Raw genomic sequence first — 12,921 nt, 5'->3', positions numbered from 1 at the left:
TTGTGCCCCCTAGAGGCGACGCCCATGTGCGTCAGCTGTGCGCATAGGCAGTGTACTTCAAGCAGTTGACTCGAATCAGTGAAACTTGGTGACGAGACATTTTGTCGTCGCGTCGCTAATAGATTCTCAATCTCTTGGATAGTATTTCTTGAAATTTTGTGTCTACTCCCATTCAACGACTTTCTTAGCTTCTATTAGCAAGTGTGAAAAAATCAGTGGCATAATTAAGTCGTCGAGGAAAAACTTACGACGCGTTTTGCCATGGACGTGACATCAGTGTTCGAGCTATAAGCTCGTCCCTTTTATGGCGAATAGTGCATTCTAATTTATGGTTTTACGCGATTAACTAAATTGGACCACTGCACGATGGCTGGAAGAATTTTCGTTCATGGTAATTTATTCTAACTATCGAGATACATTTTCAGAGACAGTAGTAGGGAAATAAAATTTGGGCTGATTGAGAATTTGGTTACTTCAAGAATACTGTGCAATCGAATTTCTAAAGATCAAAATTCTACCTGCAACCTAGTTGCAGGTTTCTCGCATTCATTTTTATGTTTTATTCATAGAAATTATTTTCTCACTTTTCTCTCAAAGTTAACTTTTATTACATAGAACTACTAGTGATTATTCTAATATTTCTTTCAATTTGCAAAAGACAATTTCTGCATGAATTGTTCTGCAATAAAAGGCTATTGTATTCTGTAAGGAATTTAAGGAAGGCTTGAAAATAGTATAAAATATAAGTTCGATAAACACGAGTCGCCATTGGTTAATATGTACATAGAAGGCTAGCAACACGGCCTCTCATTCATCGTTTCTTCCGTGGAAGTAGTATTTGGTGTATCAGCTGTCGGAGTACAAGTCGGATGTTTTGGCAGATGATTTTCTCTTCTGTTCCGAATATCGCAAAAATATTTTGCAAGTTTCCGAGTTCCTCGGATCGATCAGAGGCTTGTGTAGTGACACGGTAGTCAATTTTATGAAATAGTATTAGTAGTGACCGAGAAAAAACACAAGTTTCTTTATCCGGGAAGTAACGATGACGTCATGTACTGAAACATAAGCTGTTTTCACCTTGTTCCAACTGCAACAGTATTTCGCGGGTACGTCTGACACCAAATTTCAGCTCAAATTTCACAGATGTCTTTGGCTAAATTTTGCTCCATTTATGCCCATGATATTGCATTTACTGTAACTATAGGGGAATTGATAAAGGTGGATAAACTTTGTCAATGTTGAGATTCATAACATTTAGATATACACTATCACAAACCTTGTGCATTCTGTGGTTCATTAAACTTAGGTACACATGTTTACGAAGTTTATAGATTTTGTTATTTACAAAATTTATATATGTAGACTTATAAGATTTGTCAATTTTGTAATTTATAAAAACAAAATCTGGACACACTTTTACAAACTTTGTAAATTTTGTGATTCATCTTTTTTTGCAATTTACAAAATTCAGATATATAAATTTACATTTTTCATGATTCACAAATTTTAGGTACACAAATTCACGAATTTTGTAAATTTTGTAATTTATGTTACTTTCTATTTCTAATGCAGTATCTACTACAATTATGAGTAAGGAGAAAGCTAGAATTGAAATAAAACAATGCTCAGTTTCTTTTAATTTATTTAACCTTTTAATTTTTTCAATTTCAATACAAACATGATAGGATTTTGTCTTATCCTGTTAAGAGGTTAAAAGTATTTAATAGTGTTCTCATTGTTTATTTTTAGTTTAAATTCAATATTCAAAGATGAGAAGTCCATGAAATGTAGGCTCAATTAATTTTATTATAGTTTCAATTCCATAGCTTACCTTTTATTTAATTAAATAAGCCAGTTTATGTATTTTGGTAGTCAATTAAGTATTAAGAGATAATATAAAGATAGAAACTTATAAATAAGGTAGTTGTCAGTGATTCGTAGGTATGATATAGGATGAATTAGGGCAAGTCAAAGAAATAGCCATTTTATTCTTGTGTTATATTGATGGACTTCTCAACTCTGTTCTGTTATTATCCAGTTCAATGAACAGCAAAGTGTACACAGAGAAAATATTAATTAATAGAAATAAAAAACCATAAAATACAATATCCTATGTTTTTAAGAGCTCTCTTTTATCTACAGGTGCAAGTAGAGTAAAATAAATAAATACATATACACATATTAGTGTTTGAGTTGCTTAATAAATCGACGGCACAATGGATTCCGAAGAAGAGACATATGATGATGTTGATTCTGGTAATGAATCTAGTGGCGATGACGTGGACTTTGCAATGGAAATAGAGTCTGAAAATCCAAGTGAACGAGCAACAGATGTTGATAACTATCCCTTTGAAGTCTTGTCCACTGAAGAGATAGTGCAACATATGATTGATTCCATAAAAGAAGTTAACACAGTTGTAGAAGTATGTTCTTTTATAGTACTTTCTTTTATAATATAGAAATTCTTCCAAATTTTAATAATTATGATATTTTTAAGGAATAGAAAGAAATATAAATTGTGTATTCCATATAGACCACATAAAAACCGTTTAATTTAATTACAGATACCAGCAACAACCACACGTATTCTATTGAATCATTTCAAATGGGATAAAGAGAAGTTAATGGAACGCTTCTACGATGGTGATCAAGAGAAATTATTTGCGGAAGCACGAGTCGTTAATCCATTCACAAAGGGTCCACTAATAAATAGAAATCAATCTTCTCAAAGTTCTTTAGTAAGTAAACTTGAATTTTCTTTCAAGTTCACAAATTAATGGTGCTCACATAAATGATATGCTTTTATATAATTTTTAGTTTAGAAGGACGTCAACAAATGGTACAGAAGAATGCGGAATTTGTTTTACTATTCAACCGTCTGCAGTATGTGTACATATATTAATATAAATAATTAAGTAGTTAGTTGATATATTAACATGTATAATAAATAATATTGAAATTTAAAGAATTTAAATGTCATGAGTAGATTACAGATTTTTATGCATTTTTAGACATTTCAACCATATAAAAAGCTACGAAATGCGTATAATAATAATATAAATAAATTTTAATGTAGGTTCCATTTTTTGGAGTATATTTATGAACATAGTAACTGCGTAAAAATCTGCAATCTGATAGTAAATAATATTTAAATGCAAGTTTTAATGATTTAATGTTGTAAAAAATTAGATGATGACTGGGCTCGAATGTGGACATCGCTTTTGTACCGGTTGTTGGGGAGAGTATCTCACAACTAAAATTATGGAAGAAGGAGTTGGTCAAACAATTGCATGCGCAGCGCATGCTTGTGATATTTTAGTTGACGATGCCACTGTTATGCGTCTTGTGAAAGACTCAAAAGTCAAACTGAAGTATCAACATTTGATAACTAATAGTTTTGTTGAAGTAAATATATCTTAATACATAAACATCTATTTGAATGGTTACACGTGTAGCATACTAATTAAAACATTGTTTTATAGTGTAATAGGCTATTAAGGTGGTGCCCATCGCCAGACTGTAATAACGCTATTAAAGTACAGTATATAGAAGCAAGACCGGTAACTTGCAAATGTAGACATATTTTTTGTTTCTATTGTGGAGAGAATTGGCACGATCCAGTGAAGTGTCATTTACTGCGTAAGTGGATAAAAAAATGCGACGATGATTCTGAAACATCAAACTGGATTGCGGCGAACACGAAGGAGTGTCCTAAGTGCAATGTTATCATTGAAAAGGACGGTGGGTGTAATCACATGGTGTGTAAAAATCAAAATTGCAAAGCTGACTTCTGTTGGGTTTGTCTCGGACCTTGGGAACCGCATGGCTCCAGTTGGTACAATTGTAATCGTTATGACGAAGAAGAAGCCAAAGCTGCAAGAGACGCTCAAGAGAAATCGAGATCTGCGTTACAGAGATACTTATTTTATTGCAATAGATACATGAATCACATGCAATCACTGAAATTCGAGAGTAAACTTTATGCAAGTGTGAAAGAAAAAATGGAAGAAATGCAACAACACAATATGTCTTGGATTGAGGTAAAGTTAATTAAACTAATGTGCAAAGTAGAACTGAATTAAATTGTGATATTATTTCTAGGTACAATTTTTAAAGAAGGCGGTAGATATTTTATGCTCCTGTAGACAAACTCTTATGTACACTTACGTTTTTGCTTACTATGTACGAAAAAATAATCAGTCTGTGATCTTTGAAGAGAACCAAAAAGATCTGGAAGGTACGACAGAACGTCTGTCAGAATACCTTGAAAGAGATATTACGAGTGAAAATCTTGCTGATATTAAACAGAAGGTTCAAGATAAATATAGGTAAACTGTTGATTTATAAAATAAACTGAAGTAATATTGTTCATTCATTAAATATATTTTATGATTGAAGATACTGTGACAGTCGGAGAAAGGTACTTTTGGAACACGTGCACGAAGGATATGAAAAGGATTGGTGGGACTACATGGAATAGAAAATTGCGCCAACTTTATTTTCGGGGGGTTCAAGACAAGTTTTTCTTGTCATTTTTGCCCCAACTGTGATAAATTAAGAAAACTGACAAGAGACGAGAATAGAGCATGTCACCAAGTGATTTATGTGTTTGATATACTTTAAACACAATCTCTGTGGCAACACATAATATCGTTATAAATTTTGAATTAATTAAAATTGAATCCTATCCATCAGGCTAAGTGTAAAATACTTTTGTATTACTGATGCTAATTTTCGCTTACTGTGTGCTATTCACTGCTGCGTATTTTAATTTCTCATAAATAAGATCTTTTCAAGAATTCAAAGAATTTTATAGGCAGAAAGAATTTTATTCTTTCTTTATTATACGAAAGAAAATGAACAGTGTGTTGCGGAATGAAAATTGATCTATTTGCTTAATATATTTTAATACCATAGTATAATGATACAGTGTATCTTTTCGTAATGATACAAATTTCTCTGAAAAAATATCAATTGAATATTATAGGAAGAATTTTTCAGTGTTTTTCGAATAGTACATGAAAGAATTAATATAAAACACTGTAATCTGATTCTCAATCTTGTGCATTCGATTTGCGAAAGAAGGAACACTATTGGTGCAAATAAACACTTTAACATTCTTTGCTCTACTTTGGACAGCAATACGTCCAGGCTATAACTGCCGACCTTTATGAGAACTGAATTAGAGTGATCATGTCGTCAGTATCGTGTGTAATTTGTACATCAAGATATATTTATTTTTCATCTCCTTCTTCATGCATTATTTAAAATAACTACGCTTTCAATTACTAATTCCTGTATATACCAGAATAAAGGAATTCAAGGTCTACAAATGTGGAAACAAGAGTGCTTAAAATATTAATAAAAAATCTTAGAACATTGTTTTAAGAGAAACTGAATCTTACACGATGAAGGGTCCAATATTTGTAGAAATTTATTCAAATTACATTTTTGTCTAATGAATTTATCAATGAAAAGATTAATTAATCTACATTGTGATTATAAATTGAAAGTCCTAATATTTAATACATCTAATACATCTATTCTATCTATTACAGAATTTATTTAATATGAAATTAATTTATTTATCACGACAGAAGTTTCGAACAAATTTTGATGTGATATTCTCATAATACTGACGATGCTCACGATGATCACTAATTGTTATATAAGTGGGGAACTAAATAGAAGTTCCGTTTGTACAGTTATATAGTTATATATTCACACATAAATGCATAATACATATATATATATATATAGTTGTAATATCAATATTAGCAAACATAAAGTAGAAACACTTGAAGGTTTATCGAAAGGAAAAAAATTGTTGATTCTTACTATTATCCATGTTAGGAAGTATAATAAAAAAGTAAAATGCAGTTGTTTTCTGTACAGTCACAAAATTTGAGTAGAAATAAGAGGAACTGTTAGATATATTCACAGGAAATTATTCTCTAGCTCGTGGTTTTGTATTGTATATTCATGTAATGCATAAAAATTATAAATAATGATCAGGGATTACCTTTTTTTATATTCAGACATAAGAAAAATACTTAGAGAAGCTTAAAAAAATTTTCATGTAATATCTGTGTAATGATTATTCACCCTAAAAATCATCATATAGTTGTTAAGAGCTTGTACGATGAATTTGAGTAGTTGGTTTTAGATTTTTAAATTGCTGAACATATCTGAGGAACATAAACAGTTACTATTAGAATTTTTCAGCAGTATAAAAAAATTTTATATTTAAAGGTAAACAGTATTACTTGAGAAAGTTTTCTTAGTATTTATCAATTCCATTGGCAACACGTATACAGAAGTTACATAAAATATTTTTAAAATATAATCTTAATATACTTACATATTTATTAATTGCAAAAATCTATGCTGCACGCTGGTACTTTATTATCTTATTTGTTGAAAGAGTAAAAAACGCAAATCATATAATATTACACTTATAAATAATCATGTACTTTAGAATTTTTTTCTTTTTGATGTTAATTCATCAATCGATATATTTTCAGTAGTACATAGACTGTATTTATGTTTCAATAACTAATTCAAATAAAACTATTAACACGTGAAGGACAGATTTTTAATAATTCTAGAGTATTAGTGTTTTAAAGAAATGTGTTTTTAAAATTAAAGATAGTTTCTCCAATAGTGATAAGACTGCAATACAAGTTATTTCTTTTTTTATTTTTTACAAAATATTATATTATGTATAAATTGAATGAAAATTATTTTATACCTATTTATTTTTTACTTTGCAGATATATTCAAATTTTTTACATGTCATGAAATTGAAGATTCATGGATACTATTTAACAACCATCAAGTAATACTAAGTACAATTAGTATAGAATTATGTATAGACATATAATGAGATTAACTGAATTTATTTTAAAGAATCAGCTACTTGAATTTAATCTAGGTTCTTTCATTTGCCAAAATTTCAGCTTTGAGACTCGAAAAAATCTATGTACATACATATATTAATACTGTAAAGTATATGATCCATGACATATAAATATGCTATTATATTATGTTAGAAATGTTCTTTTTTTTATAGGTATATAGAATAACTGATACAACTAAGACAACCGATATTTTGTAGAAATGTTTATTATGTCCAAATACTTGCATAAAATTTTTCACATATAGAAGCTACCACATATAATAGTCACTGCTACTTGAAGACATTATTGTATATTCAATGAGCACTGTTACATCAACCGCTTTTCATAGATTCTAAGTATTCATTACAATGGTCTTTGACAAGGAAATTTATTATTTATTTCTACCTAGAATAAATTATAAATAAATATATTTAGATTGCTTCTACCTAAATTCAACAGAATTTTGAGACGCATTTGATATAAATATCTGGAAACATCAATTTTGAGTATTACATAAAATTATTTTGATAAAGTATCTAGATTAACATTAAATAATATTTCTTTTCACTGAATTAACTAGTCCAGCATTATTGCAAAATATAGTAGGAAACTTGCATCCTTCAAGTTACATAAAAAAAGTAGAATATTCCTTAACGAAATGACACTGGTACAAAGATATTCTCCACACTGGAAGAGTGAGATTGAAGTTTCATGTGATTCCATTTTCAGTGCCAATATAAAAACGCCGTATAAATTCTCGGAAATGCTGTTTGATCGCGTTCTGATAAAACATAAGTACGCTGAAAGGTTTCATATAAAACGCATCCTGTACTTCATCGACAAGGGTATATCAGGAAGTTACAGTTAAAATTGTTGCAACCAAACCAAGAGTAGCACCCGTCATCAAAAGACTCCTCCATATGGCTCCACTGATCTCCTCCGCTACAGGGTACTCTATACACAGCTGATCCTGAGAAATCGCAAGCACATTAGCATAAGAAATAAACACTGCAGAAAACAAGGAAAATTACTACAATGCATACCCATCCTCCATATCCTTTAATAAAGTGTGCAATCTTCTCTCCAATAAATCTAGAGACATATAGTGGTAGTTTCTTCTTCAAGGTGTGCATTCTTCTGTCTCTAGCCCACAAAGCAAGTCTGCCCATAAAGGCATAGAGACATACGATCCTGGCCCATGTGATCCCACCATGCAAGAAGAGTTCATCTGCAACTCCCATGAAGGATTCATATGCTGTATCAGGCACAACGTTCAACCGGTTCACCATACTGGCGAAGAGGATACTGTGTTTGTTGAGCATCTGGTACACATTGTGCCTCATACTACGGGAGACTGGGTCTCTGGATATGAGATAAATGTCTTCTTTTAAGAGATATCGGATCACATCATTAGCCAGGCATTCTGCTGTGAGTTCTATGGAAGCATCGCAGAGGCTGTACCGCTGGGAGGTGGAGACTAGTTGAGGGAAGAGGTGTTGCAGGCGAATCTGAAAGCAATGAAGAGAGACTGTAAGAGAGAAAGAAGTGGGAGTAATGAAGCTTCATTGATTAACAGTACTTTGCTCTCCTTACTTTAGGTGGTGAAAGATAGAATGTAGGAGAGCTAGAAAAGGGAATAATGGAGGTTTATTGATTAACAGTGCATTACTCTCCTTATTTTAGGTGGCAGTCACAGTTCCCAGGATTCAACTACAAAGACTATTTAAGCTCAGAAGTGTGGGTCAAGATTACCTGACAAATTTCGACGAAGGACATAGCGGTATTAGCAGTGCCCATGGCATATCGGCAAAGGCCAACGTCAGTGATGGTCCTGATGGGTCCTCCAGCGTTACAGTTGTCAGAGATTATAGTTTCACCGCTTCCGTCGGCACAGTCGGCTGGGAGATTCCTGTTACCGGGGGGATCGCATTCCAGGATACCGCCCACTCTGGAATGCAGTTCCCCCCTCGCTCTTCCCTCCCCTCGGAGGATCTCATTGTTCGGTGGTGCCCCAGACATCCTCTATACCCAACAACGAGGTGCACCGACTGACCAGACACAGAGTCCTCCAGATCGTTTCTTCACAGCATCGCAGGAAGGTTCGAATCGGGGGCCCAAAGCGCCGGCTCGCAAGGGAAAACTCTGGCTCGCCGACGACGTAACGCTCTCTACTTTCCCGCGGCCATTTCCGAGCCAGAGCTCCCTACCCCACCCCATTGCTCTCCCTACTCTGGCATCCCCTTCTTTGACGTTTCCAGCACTACATCCCCTTCCATCCTCACAGACACTCCTGCAACACAACGATGAAGAGCTCTATGGATCATTCACGGTTCCCCACCATTCAGGATGTTCATGCTGTTATATAGTGTGTTAGTTTACTGTACACCTACGATTTTTCCCCTTCTACGCGGATACCGCATCTGTGAGGATCCCCCCCACCACCCTTTACCTTTCGTTGCTCTCTAGAGGCGCCGTCAGACTTCTCCCCCTCGGGAGGGTCGCGCACGTGTGCATACCTGTGTCTTGGGAACACGATGAACGGAATTTTAGATGATCTTAAAGTTGCTCTTATAGCTCTGAGCTTGCCTGAGAGTTTTCTTAACATTTTGACTGCCTATTATCCATACATGGGAGACAACCTGTATAGGATTATGAAGGCTATTAGTTTATTTGACTACGGAAAAAGTATTGTAAAAGCTATTATAAATTAGAGGACTGTGAATGTGAAGTACAACATAGAAAAAAATGAGTGTTTTATATTATCAAAATTTTTATATTAAAAAATGAATTATTGTACCGTACCGAAAGGTATGATTAAATTAATACAATAATGTTTATATTTTCGTAAAAAAGAATTAGGAAAGATCATTCTCTGAATCTCTCCAGCTGTAGTCCTTTTAAATAGATGCAAATAAGTAAAATTTCTTCTAAAGATCCCCAAAAAGTTCTTCAACGCAACAGGACCTTTAAGCTTATCCGAATATCCCGATATACAATTAATATTATAATATCATTTCCATTTTCTCTTGATTATTATACAAGATTCTAAAGATCCTCCTCTCCTTTATGCTGATTGCAAGAAGTTGCTAACGCTAGAACTGAGGTCGTGCAGACTCAGCTGGTGAAAGCTTCGTCACGGTTACTGACCTAAAGCTGACGTAGAGACGGGGATGACGATAGTAATTCCAGTCATCGGTGGTTTTCCATTTCATTGATGCCACACTTCCTATTATTACGACTTCCTGCGCGACTTGTTTTTCTCCCGTGGTGTTTCAGGGAATCTTGGGGAGGGGAGGCGTGGACTTCATTCAGCGAACGCGTTATCGCTGGCTGATTTTCATTCATCCTTAGGACGGCAATCTGAACTATATACACGCTTTGAATCGAAGACATATTCCGAACCTTTCTATGATCCTTTGTAATTTATAATTTAGTTTATTAACTATATCATAAATTAAGCAGTCAATTTGGATCTACAAGTCATGTAAGAATTGTGGATTTTCATAAAATTGAAGTACAAACATTAACTAACACATTCGCAGTCCTATGGTATGTGGGTCACGGCAATCTGTACGATGATTTCTGGTTCTGACGATATTTTATTCTCTTATCAAATTTTTGTTCAACTTCTGGCAAAGAAATACATGTGCAAATTTTATTAAGTAGTGATGGAATATGCTCTTCATTATTTTGAATAAGTTTGCTAAACTTATAGTACTTTCTTGAATGCTAAAATGAATCAGTTTGCTTTTTAAGTTCTTTGAATTTAAAATGTTTTGATACTTGTTAAGATATTTGTTTCAAACCGGAATACAAAATATAAAATTTCCAGCAAGTGTCTTTTCTAAGCTGCCATCAGTCACCATTAACGCCGATAATAATAGAGTTGCTGTGAAGAAAAATTTGGTAGTTATTTAAGGATCTCTCTGAGGCAAAAAGGAAAGAAGAAGACGGTTCAAAACAAGTATTCATTTATGAGGTCCATAAGTTAGTTTCCGCTTTCATTGAATGGAGTTAGCATATTTCTATTACAAGACGGAATTATTATGTTGAAACAGGTTGCTGTGCAGGCTGCCGCGCGACCGTGCCTCCTTATTGCATGTTCAACCTTCAAAGGCCGCAGAATGCGTCGATGAATGAAGTAGGAAAGTTGCAGAGCCGACCGGATGCGTATACTAGGTGGCGAAGAAAACGAGAGCTAAACGTCACGGCAAACTAGTTTTGCCCCCTCCATTTGGCTCCACGCGGCGAATCCCTCCACTCTTGTTCGAGCCATTCAATAGTATTATTTTTAGAAACTTTATTCGAATTTAAGCTTTGTGTAGGTTAGAATTTTCATTTATAGAAACATAATTGCTTCTACATCAAAGTACAGAATATGTGGATGAAGTTAGGTTTATCTTTAGGTGCAATAACTATTAGATCTAATAACAACATTAGCTTGAACGGCAACTTTAGTTTTTATGGATGCACACGAGACACATATTTTGTGTGTTGCATAGACAATGAAATATTCATTTACTTAGGTTCTACAACTAGTTTAGTCCGCTCCATTTAACTCCATACAGTGGCGAAGCGATCCCTCTTGTTCAAGCCATTCAATAACACAATTTAGAGTTCATTTTTAGAAACTTGAGAGTCTCCTTAGGGTTATTCAATTTTTACTCACAGACTCTACTTGCTTTGGTATATGTTTCTAGTGCAAATTACAGAAAATGTAGAAGTTAAGCCTATCTTTAGGTCTAATAACAACTTTAGCTTGAGTCTTAATTTCGCTTATCGAATTTATTTTGCTGAAATATTTAATTTGGGTTCTACAATTTTTGTTTATACTACCTTATCTTACCACAAGTTCAAGGAAAACAAGTTTTACATCCGTTTCTGCATGTTTCCTTCTCCATACTGTCGAGCGAGGTCTCTCCATATGTTCCACAGGGTCACCTGAAAAGTAAATAACAATCAGTTGCATATGAAGCCCATGTAAAGATATATCGGTCAAGGGTCAACCTTCCTTCTCGGATTTTGATCCTTCTTATCACTATTATCCGCATAAAGATAATTGAACAATTTCAATGAACATTGTCTTCCATTGGAACCTTCACCGAGGTTCACCTTTCTATTCCAAACCTGGATAACACATATTCCACGAGGCTCAAAGCCCAGCTACCGGACATGGATAAATTGGCAACATGACTCACGTGTAAATGACACCTAATTGGGTCATTATCTCAGTTGCTTCTTAAAGTGGCGAGACGCAATACGGAGGACGAACGTTCAGGCCGAGTTCCTCTCCTAAAAAGAATTTCAAGTTCCGTGCACTCTATGGCCCACAGATCTGCATCAGACTTTTCAACCACAAATTGCTACTAAGTATTTCTCCTCTTTCGGGCGCGAAGAGGGAACACGAGTCATGGGACCTGTGGAAACTATCGTTTAGCATTGTTTCTTCAGACAAAGTGGACCGTGGGAATACCCAGAGAGTGAGCGGCGTTTCAGGGGAACTCATGGCAACAGGCTCTACCTTTTCTTACCGTCATTCATGACACTATGGCACGGCAATAGGATGATTGCCTGACGGTCAGTGCCTAAAGTGGATAAAGTCTTCTATAGTAATTTAGCTCGGTCAGGGCGTGAGTAGGGGTGCAGAGGGCACCCGATCTCTCTTCTTCAGTTCTTCTTTTCGTAGGGCCCCCATCAGCAGGATTTAGCTAAACAAAGCTAGGAGTTATAAACTTATAAAGAAAGAAAATCAGGTACAAATTTACGCAGAGGTAAAAAAACAATGGGCAGCATCGGTAACTTACAGGTATCTAAGGAGCTTAAAAAGCTAAGGGACAGTTAATGAATGAGAACTATAGGCGAAGACCTTCCAAAGGAATTTGTTTTTCTTCAATTGGAGCTAGGGTGGAAGATCTGGACGCTAAGAATGGCTTTAACAGATTTACATATACATATATGTAATATACTTCTATTTATACTTTTGTATATTATTTAAACGCATACCACATATCTGACAATACCA

At 34.3% G+C, this 12,921-nt stretch overlaps 2 protein-coding genes across 3 annotated transcripts; one reads left to right on the top strand and one right to left on the bottom strand.

The window, feature by feature from the left end:
- Positions 1-83: 83 nt before the first annotated feature.
- On the top strand, positions 84-6,083 carry Ari-1 (E3 ubiquitin-protein ligase ariadne-1). 2 transcript variants are annotated; one of them, XM_076387225.1, is made up of 8 exons: positions 84-391; positions 2,143-2,423; positions 2,565-2,738; positions 2,818-2,883; positions 3,190-3,405; positions 3,483-4,040; positions 4,102-4,328; positions 4,399-6,083. In XM_076387225.1, exons 2-8 carry the CDS (start codon positions 2,217-2,219, stop codon positions 4,478-4,480), a joined length of 1,530 nt encoding a protein of 509 aa, XP_076243340.1. In that variant the 5' UTR covers positions 84-391; positions 2,143-2,216; the 3' UTR covers positions 4,481-6,083. The 2 variants fall into 2 exon arrangements, with proteins under 2 accessions (XP_076243340.1, XP_076243338.1); XM_076387223.1 differs by lacking the exon at positions 84-391 and adding an exon at positions 858-1,106.
- Positions 6,084-7,113: 1,030 nt separating this feature from the next.
- On the bottom strand, positions 7,114-9,117 carry LOC143184455 (uncharacterized). Its single transcript, XM_076386700.1, has 3 exons — positions 8,652-9,117; positions 7,943-8,407; positions 7,114-7,869 (listed from the first exon to the last, which is right to left on the bottom strand). The coding sequence occupies exons 1-3, from the start codon at positions 8,916-8,918 to the stop codon at positions 7,750-7,752; spliced, it is 852 nt and encodes a 283-aa protein (XP_076242815.1). The 5' UTR covers positions 8,919-9,117; the 3' UTR covers positions 7,114-7,749.
- Between the last annotated feature and the right edge of the window lie 3,804 nt (positions 9,118-12,921).

This window comes from Calliopsis andreniformis, chromosome 10, assembly GCF_051401765.1.
Source record: "Calliopsis andreniformis isolate RMS-2024a chromosome 10, iyCalAndr_principal, whole genome shotgun sequence".
NCBI lineage: Eukaryota > Metazoa > Arthropoda > Insecta > Hymenoptera > Andrenidae > Calliopsis > Calliopsis andreniformis.
This window is presented reverse-complemented; position numbering and strand designations above follow the sequence as displayed.

Excerpts from the sequence above, each read along its gene's own strand:
- Ari-1 (XM_076387225.1), top strand. The coding sequence starts at position 2,217 with ATGGATTCCGAAGAAGAGACATATGATGATGTTGATTCTGGTAATGAA. Across the intron at positions 2,424-2,564 it reads AAGTTAACACAGTTGTAGAA|ATACCAGCAACAACCACACG; the intron begins GTATGTTCTTTT and ends ATTTAATTACAG. Across the intron at positions 2,884-3,189 it reads TTACTATTCAACCGTCTGCA|ATGATGACTGGGCTCGAATG; the intron begins GTATGTGTACAT and ends GTAAAAAATTAG.
- LOC143184455 (XM_076386700.1), bottom strand. The coding sequence starts at position 8,918 with ATGTCTGGGGCACCACCGAACAATGAGATCCTCCGAGGGGAGGGAAGA. Across the intron at positions 8,408-8,651 it reads CCTTCGTCGAAATTTGTCAG|ATTCGCCTGCAACACCTCTT; the intron begins GTAATCTTGACC and ends CATTGCTTTCAG. Across the intron at positions 7,870-7,942 it reads TTAAAGGATATGGAGGATGG|GATCAGCTGTGTATAGAGTA; the intron begins GTATGCATTGTA and ends GCGATTTCTCAG.